Source organism: Hyla sarda, chromosome 8 (assembly GCF_029499605.1).
Source record: "Hyla sarda isolate aHylSar1 chromosome 8, aHylSar1.hap1, whole genome shotgun sequence".
In the NCBI taxonomy this organism is placed as follows: Eukaryota; Metazoa; Chordata; class Amphibia; order Anura; family Hylidae; genus Hyla; species Hyla sarda.
In genome coordinates, this window is record NC_079196.1 from 35,024,352 (window position 1) to 35,042,009 (window position 17,658).

Here is a 17,658-nt window from a genome sequence, read left to right on the forward strand (position 1 = left end):
GCGCGGCTCCGCTCTCTAGGGCGCGCGTGCCAGCTCTCTGAGATTTAAAGGGCCAGTGCACCAATGATGGTGCCTGGCCCAATCACCCTGATTACCTTGCACCTGTTCCATGCTCTACTTATACCTCACTTCCCCTGCACTCCCTTGCCGGATCTTGTTGCCTTGTGCCTTGAGAAAGCTTTACTGTGTTACCCATACTGTGTTCCAGACCTCCTGCTATCCCACCTTTGACTACGAACCTTGCCGCCTGTCCCGACCTTCTGCTACGTCTGACCTTGCTCTTGTCTACTCCCTTGTACCGCGCTTATCTCAGCAGTCAGAGAGGTTGAGCCGTTGCCGGTGGATACGACCTGGTTGCTACCGCTGCTGCAAGACCATCCCGCTTTGCGGCGGGCTCTGGTGAATACCAGTAGCAACTTAGAACCGGTCCACCGACACGGTCCACGCCAATCCCTCTCTGGCACAGAGGATCCACCTCCAGCCAGCCGAATCGTGACAGTGGCCTTGGGGATTGGGTTGGAGACCTCTGTGTTCGTGGGTCAGTTCTTTAAGCGGAACTAGACCTAATTATGGAGTCAAGGATGGTGCAGTGAAGAGGTAGACACACAGCAGTACCTCAATGTAACTTTACTGCAACAGGAGGCGCAAAACAAAATGGTCAGAGACCCAGCTGCTACGGTAAAAGAGAAAATACAGCGCTGGTGTGATATAGTAAGGTGGCACAGTGATCATTTTAGATCAGTAACTGCTCACTGTTGTAGGTTGTATCAACCAAGTACAACATTGGAAATAGCATTTCAGCAATGGCCGGAACCCTGCAGCCTCTCCAAGCCTTGTGTGCAGCATACAAAGGACAACAGACCTCCAGAGACCCAGTTGGTACAAGATTTTGGGATAAAATTATTTTAAAGGGGTACTCTACCCCTAGACATCTTATCCCCTATCCAAAAGGATAGGGGATAAGATGTCTGATCGAGGGGGTCCCACCGCTGGGGACCCCCGAAATTTAGCATGCAGCACCCACCTTATCTGCTTCCGGAAGCTCTGGAAGTTCTGGCTCCAAACCACGCGGACGGAAGATCGTGACGTCCCCGTGTGATGTCAGGCCCCGCCCCCTCAATGCAAGTCTATGGGAGGGGGCATGACGGCTGGTGGGTGCTGCATGCTATACGGTGCAGCATGCTATATTGCGGGGGTCCCCAGCGGCAGGACCCCCGCGATCAGACATCTTATCCCCTATCCTTTGGATAGGGGATAAGATATCTAGGGGTGGAGTACCCCTTTAAAGGCTCAAAGCTTGGAAATTACCAGAACTTTAGTTTCTCAAAAGCAACAGCAGAATATTTCAAGTATCTCAGTCAGTACACAATGAGTCATATCACAAGCCTTCCTTCATCCAAGCACACTTGTTCCAGAAAGTAGGGAAGTAGTCCTTTACTATTTGCTGCTCTAGAGATATCTCTGGTGAAGGGGCTTCGTCTCCTTCAGCCCCAACATAGGCCTTAGCCAAGATAATGGGATGCCAACTAGAATGATGGTATGACATTTCTTTGTCTTTCTTATTCACAGAAGTCTATTTTCTGCAGCCTACAAAATGAGTGTTGTCTCTGACCTTTCCCAGCTTGCTGGGGGGCCAAGACAATAAATCACAAGTCAGATGCTGAAAGGGGGCTTGGCTGCTTTGTCTGTTGCGTGTGAAGCCAGCCCTCTGGTGACATTACCGTGCACATTTGCGTGTATTCATCATCACACAGATCCACTGCTTGTGTGTTAGGTTGTGCTGTGCTGCAATGGGTGGGACAACCAATGTGTGTGTGGGAGGGAAATAAGTCACCTCAAAACAAAGGATCCTGGGGATTGTAGTCTGAGGGAGGCCACAGAAACAGGAAGTAGACAGTTTCCAAAAAGTAGCCATCAGCTTGATGGAGGACACAGGACACGGCCATTTACCACCAACACAAGCACAGATTCTTGGGAAGCAAGTCAACTTATTTTGACTAACCCCTTTAAAAAAATTCAAAAGCCAATAAGCCAAACCAAAGAGCTGCCAAAAGAAATTCAATGCAGTCAATACACTTAACAATATATATTTGACTTATGGCATCTTAGTATATGTAGTATGTGCATTGTGCAAAATGACAAGCCATTAGGCTCATACATTGATCTGCCACATAGCTCAATGCCAATCAATACGTGGCATTAAAAAAAACAAATGGTATAATTGCAAATGAGGCCCATGCAATGATCTGCCAGATGGTTCAGTGCAAATCAATACACTGCAATAAGTTGTATACACTGCATACAATATCTTTGACTCACAGTACCATGGCACCACTAGGTGTAATCTCCAAAAAAAGAACAACGCAGTATCTGTATGCCCCTATGCATGAACAAATAGGAAGTAAGAAACAGTGGAGGAGATTTATCCTTGCATTTAGAGAATTTTTTAAATCTTTTGCCAGGTGCACAAAATGTTGCACGTGCATTAAGCCCCCTTTTTTTTTGTGTGACTTTTGTGGATACACATAAAGTAGCAACCAGACTTACCTAGGTCACTGCTTGCCTGGGGGCAGATAAGACAGAGGGAGAGTGTAACACTCACGTTTCAGTAGACTGGAACACAGATGATAGTGGATCCGCTGGACCTGTGTGGTAGATGACTCGGACCTTACCAAGTGGATGGACTTGCTGTGGCAGGCGGCACCCAAGTCGCTACCCCTGGCACAGCTTGACCACAAAGGCGGCTGAGGAGATTCGAGGCACAGGTCAGATTAGGCAACTCTTGGTCTGGATAGCAAGAGGTCAGGGCAGGTGACACAGTAGCGTAGCCAGGATAGTAGCAAATGGTCAGTAGACAGGCGGCAAAGAAGCAAGGTCAGGTCATGGAGCAGAGGTATGATACACAGCAAGGCAATACACAGGAATGCTTTCTCTAAGGCTCTAGGGCAACAAAGATCTGGCAGGGAAGTGTGGGAGGGGGAGAAATTTATCAATGAGCCACAGGTGTTATTTCACTAATGGGCGCACTGGCCCTTTTTAATCTAAAAGCTCCAGCACGCCTTAGGGGACATGGACACGCTCGCTGGAGCAGAGAGGCGGGGGCAAGAGAAGCACCAGGTGAGTGAGGGGCTGGGATTCGCATGCGGCAGCAGCAGGTACCGGAACCATGTGCTCACGGCCAGCACGTGCGGCCGGAGCGCATAACGTAACAGAGGGGACATGATCATATCTTACTTGAGTGCAGGAACTTCTCCCCTTCAGGATCTATGTAGGAAAATGCTTAAGGATCTGAGTCCCATGACCCACAGGTCCTTAAACCTAACTGCACAGAGGAAAAGAACAGAGAGAAGTAAGTTGGGTGTGTGTACTCACTATTCTGCTGTTCTACCATGTCTTATACTCCTGTCACCTCCAGAGCTGCACACAATGTTCTGCTTTTGCATCATATTTTATACTCTAGTTACCTCCAGAGCTGTAGTCACTATTCTGCTGTTACATCGTATCTTATCCTCTAGTCACCTCCAGAGCTGCAGCAATGATTTTGCTGTTATATCATGTCGTATCCTCCTGTCACCTCTAGAACTGCACTTACTGTTCACTTATGTAAGTCGTATTGTACTTTACAGGGGCACCGCACAAACATACACTTACAGCCTGTACTCACTTCTGTGCTGTCTACATTTACTAAGGGGGAGGAGTCAGCGCAGCCAATCTTTGGTCACTAGAGGAAGCCTGCCTGCCTCTCTAGAGGCCGTTGCCTGGCTGCGCTTACTCCACCTCCCCCATAAGTGAACGTCAGTGAGACGGGCAGCGCCAGCATAGAATTCCCTTCTGGCCTTCATTTACCGGAGCGATGATTCAATACCGATAGGAGCGTGATGGCCGTCACCACTTTCCTATCACTGTGAGATCTCAGCATGTATAGACTGCCTAAGAGTGACAGGAGTGTGATAGAAGCCACCATAGTACTATCACCCCGAGTAGACTGTACAGGAGGAGAAATATATTATATTGTATGTGGGTTGTGCATCTACAAAGATGTGGCTTGGACATGGGAGGGCACAAGAGGGCCGCATGAACTTCTATTGCCGGGTGGGGCCCAATGAGGTGTCAGTCTAAGCCTGGTGTGGTATTGCAGCTCCGTTCCATTGAAGTGAATGGAGCCAAGTTGTAATACCACACACAGCCTGAGGACAGGTGTGGTGCTGTTTTTAAAAGAAATTAGGCCTGTTTTTCTATTCAAGGATATCGAACGCCATAGTCTCAGGCTCTGGTGGCAGCACGAAGATTTAAGCAGACATCCTGCAGCCGGAACAATTACTGGAGTTACTCTTTAAAGGGGTTCTCCTCAAACTTTACTTATTAGAAGGCTCCCTTGTCAATTGGCAGATCACAGAGTGCTCCCTTGTTTGAATCCCCAGTGATCATCTGTAGTCAGTTTCCCTGCAGCGCCCCCACAGGTAAAATGAAGCACTACACTGTTACCATTCAAGTCAACGAGTTGTCAACATAATACAGGACAGTCACAATGATGTTCTTTGTGTGGCCCCTCACTATGATCAAGAGATAAAATTCATAACCATGGGACCCCTCTATTTACACTAAAAGCGTGAATGACAGTGACAGACAACTCCTTTAAGGGTAGGGTCACACACAGCGCATCTACAGTGTATATGATGCAGTGGTTGTCTGCCAGCAGTCACAGAGTGGCAGAGCAAGTTTACTGCTGCGGCTGGGTAGCTCTGTGTGTCAGCTCGTGACTGCCAGCGGGAACTCCAACTCTATAAGCGGACAGACAGAGCTACAGGGACCTCCCTTTGCCATTGCGCTGTGACTGCCAGCAACGCATCCGCATCGTCAAATACACTGTAGATGCGCTGTATGTGACCCTGCACTAAAAGCTTTATCCAGGTATAGAAAAACAGAGCTAATTTCTTCCAAAAACATCACCACACTGGTCCTTAGGTTGCGTGTGGTATTACAACTTGACTTCATTCGCTTCAGTGGAACTAAGCTGCAATACCTGACACAGCCTGAGGACACAGGTGGTGCTATTTTTTTTAATTTTAAATCAGCTCTATGTGAAATACTGTATTTTAAAGATTTACATGTATTAAATGTCTTGGCTGATATTTCACTCTTTATAATGACATCATGGATTTCCATAGCAATCCACTGTGTTTACCAACCAGCCTTTGGCTGTCCGGGCATGCTGGCAGTTGTAGTTTTGCAGCAGCTGGAGGCACCCTGGATGGTAAAGAGATATTACTGTATTCGTGTTATGAAGACCTGCGTCACTGCAGTATTTTCAAAGGCTGACCATGGCAACACTACAACTCCCAGCATGCCAAGATAGTCAGTATATTTATATTCATAAACATTTTAAAAACGCCCTGATCTGGGTCTACAAATAGACACTGACTGTCTTGGCATGCTGGGAGTTGTAGTGTTGCCATGGTCAACCTTCGAAAATACTGCAGTGACACAGGTCTTCATATATATATATATATATATATATATATATATATATATATATATATACATATATATATATATATACAATATATATATATTATAATATATATATATATATATATTTATACTTTATATATAAACTGTGTGTGTATATATATATATTATAATATATTTATATATATATATTTATACTGTATGTATACACTGTATATATATATATATATATATATATATATATATGTGTATATTCATAAAAATATAGGGAGTATTCAATGCTGTATATTGAATACTGAATATATATATATATATATACACATATATATATATATATGCATATATATATATAGACATATATATATATATATATATCAGTATTCAATATACAACAATGAATACTCCCTGCAAGGATGCTCTACAGTCGAGAAGGGGTTAAAGGCCTTTCTTGTGTTATAAAAAGCTCGTAAATGGATTAGCAATTGATTTAGCGACGAATTAACCCTACGTAATGAGAATTACTACCTATTCATTAACAGAGTGACCGAATGCATCCCTATTCCATTCTAGACCGTACCTGTCTGGTGATACATTGTAACCAATTTTTAACATTTCAATCACAATTACAGTTTCCCGATCTCATGTATTTGTATGTTTCCTGAGGCCAATTTACATACAGCAGTGTTTCCCAAGCAGGGTGCCTCCAGCTGTTGCAAAACTACAACTCCCAGCATGCCCGGACAGCCAAAGGCTGTCCGGGCATGCTGGGAGTTGTAGTTTTGCAACAGCTGGAGGCACCCTGCTCGGGAAACACTGACATACAGTATACCTGCAATTTCACTAGCCAAATACCATTAAAATGCTGTATTTCCTTTTAATTACAATTCTACCTTCAATTTGACATCGTGTCTATACAGCCACAAGTTGTCCCTTAAAGTGTCCTCTCTGACCTACTATCCGAGTAGATTAAAGATGTCCTCCAGAATTTGCTCCCAGAAATCTAGGCTTCTGTTGTGTTCTTCTTATGTTGCAGCCTAGAAGCCAATTCTCAGAATTTTTTATTTAAAAAAATAAATGAATGAATAGTAAATAAATAAATAAATAAAAGTATATCGTTATACCAATGAAGATGATAACAATAGAATGTCAATCACACGAGATGAGCTGCAGTACCGCCGCTCTCCACCGCGCCTCGTCCTCCCCATCTCGCCTCTATTATGTCTAGTCTGTTACCCAGCTGCCTTGTCTTTTTTGCAGCCTTTTGTGACCTCGCCGCGCAGCTGATCCGCAGACACACACAAAGCGCTCGGCATTATTCTAAGCTCCCTCTGTTTAACCTTCTGCTTTCCAAACTGCAGTAATAAACTAAAATTGTCGAATGCACTTCCAAAATGGAAAAAAAAATTTGCACCCAATCAGGGGCCGAGAGCAGCGGCCAATCACAGCCCGGGTTACATTCTGAATCCTGGCTTCATATATCTCAAGGATTCCTTGGCGAGGAATCAGTCATGTAAGGAGGTTGTGTTTTACATTCCTCTCGGCTGTATGTATTTGCACGGATGCATGCAGAGGAGATGCTAATTTCACAGAAAGACCAGCCAGAATTGGAAAAAAAAGGGGGCTGAGCAAGTGATAGATATAGGGAGAGAAAAAAAAAAAACTACAAGCCCCCCTCTTCTCTCAAGTAACCTGGCAACACAGAATCAGCAATTCCATACAGTTCTCCTTTTTTCTGCATCTTGTCACCTCTAGCTGCTGCAGGCAAATCGCATATCAAGGTGCCCAGGCTGGATCCATCAGCCGTGACAAATGCATTTCAATTAGCATCCATCACAATCCCCGGGCCATAAATTAGCCTTAAAAGTTCATCAGTCGTCTTTTCGGCTTTTAATTACGCTGGGATGTCCTTTTCGGTGCGATCGCGCTGGATTATATCTGGGAGGTCTGGACCGGTTTCAGCAGTGGCTCGTTCTCGTATAGTGTGACAAGTAGAATCCTATTAAGGACATGAGAAGATTTATCTATTGCAAAGTGGTCCTGGCCACGTCGTTGGTGTGGGTGCTGGTGGATGTCTTTTTACTCCTCTACTTCAGCGAATGTAACAAATGCGATGACAGGAAGGACAGATCTCTGCTGCCTGCGCTGAGGGGTAAGATTCAACTCTATCACTGCATGGTCACTTTGTAGAGCCAAACGTGCTGCGGCTAGGAACGGGGTGGTGGGAGCTTCAGGTGACATTGTGACTGTCTACGTAATGCAGATTATGGGGTGAAGGGATGATCGAACTGTGTGCAAAGTTTCAGCCGGCCAAGAATGACTAATGCATGCGTAAGAAGTCAAAGAACGATACTGTTCAAATATTTTCTGTCTCGCTTTGGATTCCATACTGGTCAATCGAGCAACATGTGTCCTGAAGCAGCGGGGCTACTGTCATCTTGTGACCCTTGTCTTAGTTGTCATTGAATTATATTCTGTTCTTCCAACAAAGGTCACGACACCTGTATCAGTCAATGATCCAAAGAGCAGATGGTAGAGCCATGGTTGAGGTTGGTGCACTTCTAGATGGCATTTAGGTGTCAGAACTATGGAATGTTTATATCATTTACAAGTTCCAGGGAATGGTTCTTTTGGGTCTAGACCGAGCTGCCATGTTGTGGTCGTTTGTGAGTTACTCAGATTACTTAGTAGAGTAGATTTGTAGAGTTTTATGATCGAAGTTGATCTGGGAAACAATACAATATAAAACCAGCCATAAAGTCTATTGTTAGTAGGAGGCTATGTTCTCCGGTAGTATTCCGATCCGTATTTTTGGCCCAGATCAGGAGTGGATCCAAAATGCTGAATAAGTGTGCTAGAAATATGAATATTGATGTCCTTTACACAAAATCCAGAGATGGTGTTTTGGGATTACATGGAGTTTCTTTGTTGTGGTTACTTAGTACAGCGTAGAGTTATATGATAGAATTCTTGGAAGTCGATCTAGGAAACAATACAATGTATAACTAGCCATAAAGTCCATTGGTAGTGGGAGGCTATGTTCTCCTGTAGTATTTGGTTAGTATTTTTGGCCAAAACCAGGAGTGGATCCAAAATGCAGAATAAGTGTGCTAGAACTGTGAAAAAGTGTTAGGTCCAGCTTCCCAGCAAATACTGTTAAAATCGAAAAATTTAATGAAGGTCAAAAAAACATGGAAAAGTAATGTTAAAAACAGACACGCCTTGGCGTGTCTGTTTTTAACATTACTTTTCCATGTTTTTTTGACCTTCATTAAAGTTTTAGATTTTAACAGTATTTGCTGGGAAGCTGGACCGAACACTTTTTTATTGTTCGTCTATACGGGCAGGCGGCCCGCTTCATCCGAGCTCCAGCGCTTCAGAATATAGAGCAATCCCCTTTACTTGTGGTCCATGTGGTGAGTGAGCTGAGTTACAACTTTTCATTTTTTCGTGCTAGAACTGTGCAATGTTTCTGTCCTTTACACAAATTCCAGAGGATTGTTCTTTTGGGTCTAGAATGGAGTTTCTATGTTGCGGTTGTTTGTGGGTTACTCAGGTTACTTAGAACATTGTAGAGTTCTATGGTTGAATTGCTGAAAGTTGGTCTAGGAAACAATACAATTTATAACCAGCCAGAAGCTATGTTCTCCTGTACTACTTTGGTCAATATTTTTGGCCAAAAACCAGCAGTGGTTCGAATAAGTGTGCTAGAACTATGGAAAGTTCCAAAGGATCGTGCTTTTGGGTCTGGATGGAGTTTCCATGCTGTGATTGTTGTGGGTTACTCAGGTTACTTAGTACAATGTAGAGTTCTATGAGAGAAGTTGATCTGGGAAACAATGCAGTGTATAACCATCCATAAAGTCCATTGGTAGTAGGAGGCTATGTTCTCCTGTAGTATTTTGATCAGTATTTTTGGCCCAAACCAGGAGTGGATCCAAAATGCAGAATAAGGGTGCTAGAACTATGGAATGTCCTTCACACAAGTTCTAGAGGATGGTTCTTTTGAGACTGGATTGAGTTTCCATGTTGTGGTTGTTTGTGGGTTACTATGATAGAATTGTTGGAAGTTGATCTAGGAAACAATACAATGTATAACCAGCCATAAAGTCCATTGGTAGTAGGGGATAGAGCTTCAAGGCTATGTTCTCCTGCAGCATTTGAGTCAATTCAAAACACAGAAGACGTGTACATCTCCCTATTATTGTTTGTTCCCTGTGTTTTTGGTTTTTGCCAAATAGGGACCAAAATACATATGAACATAGCCTGAAGGAGATTTTTCTGGGAAGTCCATGCTTAGTGAAGAATGTACGGGATATCCCAACATAGTCCTTAATACAATGTTTCCAGGCCCAGATAGCCTTCAGATGCTCTTATGTGAATACTGCATGTCCTGACTTGGCCAAGGGTGGCGCTGTTTCAGTAGTAAAGCAGATCCTTTATTCTTGTACAACTCTTGTAAATTAATTCAAGTGATTTATACTTTAACTTCTCATCTCAAACAACCTTTCTGTTCCAATATGTAGTGAGGTTTAAAAGGAAATGCCAGACTGGAACTGCATTGCATTCGAGTTCCCACGGGACCCATTGAAATACTGGCGGTCATAGGCGCATAAAGTATGTTGGAATCGTCCAGCACTATACCCACCTGGTCCTCCAAATTCTGCATACTCCACACCTCTGCTCTTTATATGTCCCTGCAAATATGACATAATTGCAGACAGGGGCCAAATTAGCCTTAAGTCACCATTAGTTTAGCTCACCCATCATACGATGCTTGACAAAACTCATTTAGAAGAGTCATACACTAGAGGCGTGCTGCTCTAGTGTCCGACACATAACTGCGCTGATTCTGACTCCTCCCTCTGCGTACGCCATCTTGTTGGCGTAGTGACATGGTCCTGCACCGCTTAGGTTCACCCTAAGGGTTGGGAAGACTTCCGGCAGCAGTAAACTCATGGAGGATGCCACCATATACTGTCTGACTACAGTCCGAGTCCATCATGTCCAAGAGTGCCCTGTGCACACATAATGGCATTTATTGTACTGCAACCTTTCTATAGTACCTGAGGATGCAGATATTCAATTAAGGAGCATAGAAAAACGAGGCCCCTGCTTATAGCTGTGTGTGACGGACCCTGTAATGATTACAGGGTCATAAGTCGTTACAGCCATTCAAATGAACGGTTGTCCATGTAACCTATGGATTAGCTGGCCAAAATAAGAGTTTGCTGGAGAAAGTTGTAGAGTCAGCCCATCCATATATAACATGGACAAACATTCATCTGAATGGCCGTAATGCAGTACTACTTTTCCCCCATAGGAAATGATCAGGTGACTGTCAAAATGAGAGTTTGTTGCAGAAAGTTGTAGTCACCCGATCCTTTCCGCTGCAGTGGGCATAACAGGAAGAATGAAGTACTGCATGATGGCCATTCAGATGAATGATTGTTGATGTAACCTATGGATAGGCTGAATCTGCCATAATGAGAGCCCATCCATAGATTACATGGACAATCATTCATCTGAGGTCGTCATGCAGTACTACATTTCCCCTGTAGTGGCCGCTACAAAGGAAACAATCCAGCAAACTCTCATTTTGGCCCATCCATGGGTTACATGCACAATGATTAATCTGAATGACTGTCATGCAATTCTCTATTTCTCCTGTAGTGGCCGCTGCAGGGGAAATGATTGGGTACAACCTTCTCTGGCAATGTTCATTTTTTCCAAGTGGACAATTTCTTTAATTCATGCATTAGTAGCAGACCAGACCATAAGGTAAAAGGTGCAGACCAGGACAAGGACATAAGGTAACAGGAACAGACCAGGACCAGGACTTAAGGTAACAGGAACAGACCAGGACCAAGACATAAGGTAACAGCAACAGACCAGGAACAGGACATACAGTAAGTTAACAGGAACAGACCAGGACATAAGGTAACAGGAATAGACCAGGACCCGGACATACAGTAAGGAAACAAGAGCGGACCAGGACCAGGACATAAGGCAACAGTAATAGATCAAGAAGAGGACATAAGGTAACAGGAGTGGACCAGGACATACAGTAAGGTAATAGGAACAGACCAGGACCAGGACATACAGTAAGGTAACAGGAGCGGACCAGGCCCATGACATAAGGTAACAGTAAAAGACCAGGACCAGGATATAAGGTAACAGGAGCAGATCAGGACCAAGACATAAGGTAACAGGAATAGACCAGGACCAGGACATAAGCTATCAGGAACAGACCAGGACCAGGACATAAGGTAACAGGAGCAGACAGGACCAGGACATAAGGTAACAGGGTCAGACCAGGACATAAGGCAACAGGAGCAGACCAGGACCAGGACATACCGTAAGGTAACAGGAGCAGACAGGACCAGGACATAAGGTAACAGGGTCAGACCAGGACCAGGACATAAGGTAACAGGGTCAGACCAGGACATAAGGCAACAGGGTCAGACCAGGACCAGGACAAAAGGTAACAGAAGCTGACGAGGACCACTTTTTTGTTTTAGGACAATGACAATCGCTTTCAAGACATCATCCTGTCAGTTCTCTAGAATTACATTGAATTACGTATAGACATTTCTGATAGCAGATTGATTTGGGTTTAATTCAATATAATATATATACTGAACGAATACATAGAAGATGGTGTTTACGCAGCATTTTCGAGATCAATGTCTTTACTTGAGTGAGATGCCATTTACTAAATGAAAATGCGGTGTCCCGGTACCGCATCCTATACGGTACCTATGTATGTGTGGGTCCCCATAGACCAGTGGTCTATATAAGGTTAATGTAAATATAATGATATATCTGTAAATAAATGGTTAATTACCTGTGCCATAGCGTTGCAGGACCTGCGGGTCATGTGACTAGGTGAACTCAATGGTATTAAGCTTAAGGACCTTTGGAGGCCCTGTGACGTAAGCAATCCCATTACTCTCTGTAATGGTGAATGGCAGATGTTCGGACCAATTGGATTTGCCCCGCCCCCTGCCCATATAATGGAGCGGCGGCCATGTTTCGCTCTCTTACCTCGTGGGCTGTCATGAGAGAAGGATCTGCGCAGCAACTAACACAGTGAGTTAGGCCCGAGCCTTGCGGCTGAACAATTCTAAGTCTAGAGTGTATCAATCCCCAGACACTCTGCAGCATCACCGGACCTAATAATACCCCTAAATCCGGACGGATCTGCAAATATCTACCCTAAATTCAGAGACTGTATATCTAGCTCAAGGTCCGCTACAACTGCCAGTCACTAAGCAAGATAAGGACTGTTTATATGAGACTGTTACTGTGCCTTGGATACTGCAAGCACTTAAGTAAAATAGTTCAAGTTCAATCTCCTTGTGGACCTTCAGTCATTTCATGCACCTATCGTTACTGGGAAGGGCGGCGATAGGCCGGAGCATTGACTCAGCATACCAGCCCTCAGCCTTAACCCCTCCTATACCGATACCATACCACCACTACCATACACCCAAGGGCTACCACAAAAAGATATAAAACGACAAATGCTTATTTATATGGGGCAGCTGAAAACACTTTATTAAAGAGGATAATGTCATACTGTAGATTCCACTAAGGCTTCATGTCCCCAAACTGTGGCAAAACTACAACCCCCCTCATGTCATGATAGGAGATGTGGTTTTGCAACAGCTGGTGAGCCACAGCTTGGGGACACTGCACTGATGTCTTTCCCTAACGTTTCAAGATACTTTTTACATATGAATATACATTGTCTAGCAACTGTCTACATGCTGAAAAAAAAAAAAAAAAACAACATATTGCATATACTACAATTGAATGAATAAATGTAACTTAAAAACAAGGACTAACACTGTATAGTACTACCTCATGGTAACATAGTTTGTAAGGCTGGAAAAAGACATACAGTAGTACATGTATCCAGTTCAGCCTATTACCCTGTAGTGTTGATCCAGAGGAAGGCAAAATTATGTATTTCTCACCTTAGGGGAAAAAAATCCTTCCCAACTTCAAATCTAGAATCCTTAAATCTGTGACCCTTCTCCAGTGATTCAGTAACTATAACTTGTAATATTCTTACTCTCCAGGCCCCTCTGATCTCTTCTAGTGAGTTTCCCATTACCACTTCCCCTGGCATAGAGTTCCATAGTCTCACTGCTTTTACAGTAAAGAACCATCTGTGTATAAACCGTCTTTCCTCTAGATGTAGAGGTTGTCCCCTTGTTATAGATTCAGTCCTATAATATTGATTTCGGGGGAAATCTCTGTTTTGACCATTGAGATATATATATATATATATATATATATATATATATATATATATATACACATAATAATGGTGGTAAGTGACCCTGCAGTGAGTTTGCTTCTCAGTTTTGTGTTTTTCACTTTTGATTTGGACTCTTTCTCCTTTTTTATACTTTTAAATTGAATCTACCACCTAGTTTGACTCCAATAAACCATTAGGAACCACGGTGGAATAAAGGAATGCTGCCTTTATTATCTTGATCCTCCACTTAGTAGTCAGTAAAATTAGGTTTCAAGTGCACTCAGGGTGAGACTTAGACCCTTGGGGCACCGTAATCCCCACCTGTTCTCCCCCAATCTCCTTCTATAGTCACAACTAATTGTCACGATGCCGGCTGGCAGGAGGTGGATCCTCTGTGCCAGAGAGGGATTGGCGTGGACCGTGCTAGTGGACCGGTTCTAAGTCACTACTGGTGTTCACCAGAGCCCGCCGCAAAGCGGGATGGACTTGCTGCGGCGGTAGTGACCAGGTCGTATCCACTAGCAACGGCTCAACCTCTCTGACTGCTGAAGATAGGCGCGGTACAAGGGAGTAGACAGAAGCAAGGTCGGACGTAGCAGAAGGTCGGGGCAGGCAGCAAGGATCGTAGTCAGGGGCAACGGCAGGAGGTCTGGAACACAGGCTAGGAACACACAAGGGAACGCTTTCACTGGCACAATGGCAACAAGATCCGGCGAGGGAGTGCAGGGGAAGTGAGGTATACATAGGGAGTGCACAGGTGAACACACTGATTAGAACCACTGCGCCAATCAGCGGCGCAGTGGCCCTTTAAATCGCAGAGACCCGGTGCGCGCGCGCCCTAGGGAGCGGGGCCGCGCGCGCCGGGACAGGACCGACGGAGAGCGAGTCAGGTACGGGAGCCGGGGTGCGCATCGCGAGCGGGCGCCACCCGCATCGCGAATCGCATCCCGGCTGGAGGCGGTATCGCAGCGCACCCGGTCAGTGGATCTGACCGGGGCGCTGCGGGAGCGAGAGTGTAGCGAGCTCTCCGGGGAGGAGCGGGGACCCGGAGCGCTCGGCGTAACAGTACCCCCCCCTTGGGTCTCCCCCTCTTCTTGGAGCCTGAGAACCTGAGGACCAGACTTTTATCTAGGATATTGTCCTCAGGTTCCCAGGATCTCTCTTCAGGACCACAGCCCTCCCAGTCAACCAAAAAGAAGGTTTTTCCTCTGACCTTTTTGGAGGCCAGTATCTCCTTTACAGGAAAGATGTCTGAAGAACCGGAGACAGGAGTGGGAGAGATAAGTTAAGGAGAGAAACGGTTGATGATGAGTGGTTTAAGAAGAGAAACGTGAAAGGCATTAGGAATACAAAGAGAAGGAGGGAGAAGAAGTTTATAAGAGACAGAATTAATCTGGCACAAAATTTTGAAAGGACCAAGATAGCGTGGTCCCAATTTGTAGCTGGGAACACGGAAGCGGACATATTTAGCGGAGAGCCATACCTTGTCTCCGGGAGAAAAAATGGGGGGAGCTCTTCTTTTCTTATCAGCAAACTTCTTCATGCGTGATGAAGCCTGTAAGAGAGAATTTTGGGTCTCTTTCCATATGGTGGAAAGATCACGAGTTATTTCACCCACAGCGGGCAAACCAGAGGGCAAGGGAGTAGGGAGGGGGGGAAGAGGGTGACGGCCGTACACCACGAAAAATGGGGATTTGGAAGAAGATTCAGAAACTCTGAAGTTATACGAGAATTCGGCCCATGGTAGAAGATCTGCCCAGTCATCCTGGCGGGAGGAAACAAAATGCCGTAAATAGTCACCCAGGACCTGGTTAATTCTTTCTACTTGCCCATTGGATTGAGGATGATAAGCAGAAGAAAAGTTTAATTTAATCTTGAGTTGTTTACAGAGAGCCCTCCAGAATTTTGACACGAATTGGACGCCTCTATCCGACACGATCTGCGTGGGCAACCCGTGAAGACGAAAAATGTGTACAAAAAATTGTTTTGCCAACTGAGGCGCAGAAGGAAGACCAGGAAGAGGGATGAAATGTGCCATCTTGGAGAATCGATCAACGACCACCCAAACAACAGTGTTGCCACGGGATGAGGGTAAGTCTGTAATAAAGTCCATACCAATCAGAGACCAAGGTTGTTCGGGAACAGGCAGAGGATGAAGAAGACCAGCGGGCTTCTGGCGAGGAGTCTTATCCCGGGCACAGACAGTGCAGGCCCGCACAAAATCAACAACATCCGTCTCCAGAGTCGGCCACCAATAGAAACAAGAGATGAGTTGCACGGATTTCTTGATGCCCGCATGGCCTGCGAGATGGGAGGAGTGACCCCATTTGAGGATTCCGAGGCGTTGGCGTGGAGTGACGAAGGTCTTCCCTGGAGGAGTTTGCCTGATGGAGGCTGGAGAAGTGGAGATCAGGCAGTCAGGAGGAATGATGTGTTGCGGAGAGAGCTCTACTTCCGAGGCATCCGAGGAACGAGAGAGAGCATCGGCCCTGATGTTCTTATCGGCAGGCCGAAAGTGAATTTCAAAATTAAATCGGGCAAAGAACAGAGACCACCTGGCCTGGCGAGGATTCAGCCGTTGGGCAGACTGGAGATAGGAGAGATTTTTGTGATCGGTGTAAATAATAACTGGAAATCTTGATCCCTCCAGCAGATGCCTCCATTCCTCAAGTGCTAATTTAATGGCTAGTAGCTCTCGATCCCCGATGGAGTAGTTCCTCTCCGCCGGAGAGAAGGTCCTAGAAAAAAAACCACAAGTAACAGCATGCCCGGAAGAATTTTTTTGTAGAAGGACCGCTCCCGCTCCTACTGAGGAGGCATCTACCTCCAATAGGAAGGGTTTAGATGGGTCAGGTCTGGAGAGCACGGGAGCAGAAGAAAAGGCAGACTTGAGCTGTTTAAAGGCGTCTTCCGCTTGAGGAGGCCATGACTTAGGATTGGCATTCTTTTTGGTTAAAGCCACGATAGGAGCCACAATGGTGGAAAAATGTGGAATAAATTGTCTGTAATAATTGGCGAACCCCAAAAAACGTTGGATAGCACGGAGTCCGGAGGGGCGTGGCCAATCTAAGACGGCAGAGAGTTTGTCTGGATCCATTTGTAGTCCCTGGCCAGAGACCAAGTATCCTAGGAAAGGAAGAGATTGACATTCAAACAGACATTTCTCCATCTTGGCATAAAGTTGATTGTCACGAAGTCTCTGAAGAACCATGCGGACATGCTGGCGGTGTTCTTCTAGGTTGGCAGAAAAAATCAGGATATCGTCCAGATACACAACAACACAGGAATATAAGAGATCACGAAAAATTTCATTAACAAAGTCTTGGAAGACGGCAGGGGCGTTGCACAGGCCAAAGGGCATGACCAGATACTCAAAGTGTCCATCTCTAGTGTTAAATGCCGTTTTCCATTCATCCCCCTCTCTGATGCGGATGAGATTATAAGCACCTCTTAAGTCCAGTTTGGTAAAGATGTGGGCACCTTGGAGGCGATCAAAGAGTTCAGAGATAAGAGGTAGAGGGTAGCGGTTCTTTACCGTGATTTTGTTAAGACCGCGGTAGTCAATGCAAGGGCGTAGGGAGCCATCTTTTTTGGACACAAAGAAAAATCCGGCTCCGGCAGGAGAGGAGGATTTGCGGATAAAGCCCTTTTTTAAATTTTCCTGGATGTACTCAGACATAGCAAGAGTCTCTGGGGCGGACAGAGGATAAATTCTGCCCCGGGGTGGAGTAGTGCCCGGGAGGAGGTCAATAGGACAGTCATAAGGCCTGTGAGGAGGAAGAGTCTCAGCTTGTTTTTTGCAAAACACATCAGCAAAGTCCATATAGGCCTTAGGGAGACCGGTTACAGGGGGAACCACAGGATCACGGCAGGGAGTACTGGTAACCGGTTTAAGGCAGTCCTTGAAACAAGAGGTACCCCAA

At 45.2% G+C, this 17,658-nt stretch overlaps 1 protein-coding gene across 7 annotated transcripts in view; it reads left to right on the forward strand.

The window, feature by feature from the left end:
• Positions 1-6,780: 6,780 nt before the first annotated feature.
• GALNT13 (polypeptide N-acetylgalactosaminyltransferase 13) overlaps positions 6,781-17,658 on the forward strand; it is a 354,352-nt gene continuing 343,474 nt past the window's right edge. Inside the window, exon 1 of one of the 7 annotated variants that reach the window (XM_056536509.1) lies at positions 6,781-7,618. In XM_056536509.1, coding sequence (XP_056392484.1) covers positions 7,477-7,618 — 142 coding nt within the window. In that variant the 5' untranslated portion in view covers positions 6,781-7,476. The remainder of the gene's footprint in view (positions 7,619-17,658) is intronic. The other 6 variants (XM_056536513.1, XM_056536510.1, XR_008847277.1 and 3 more) reach the window with 6 other exon arrangements.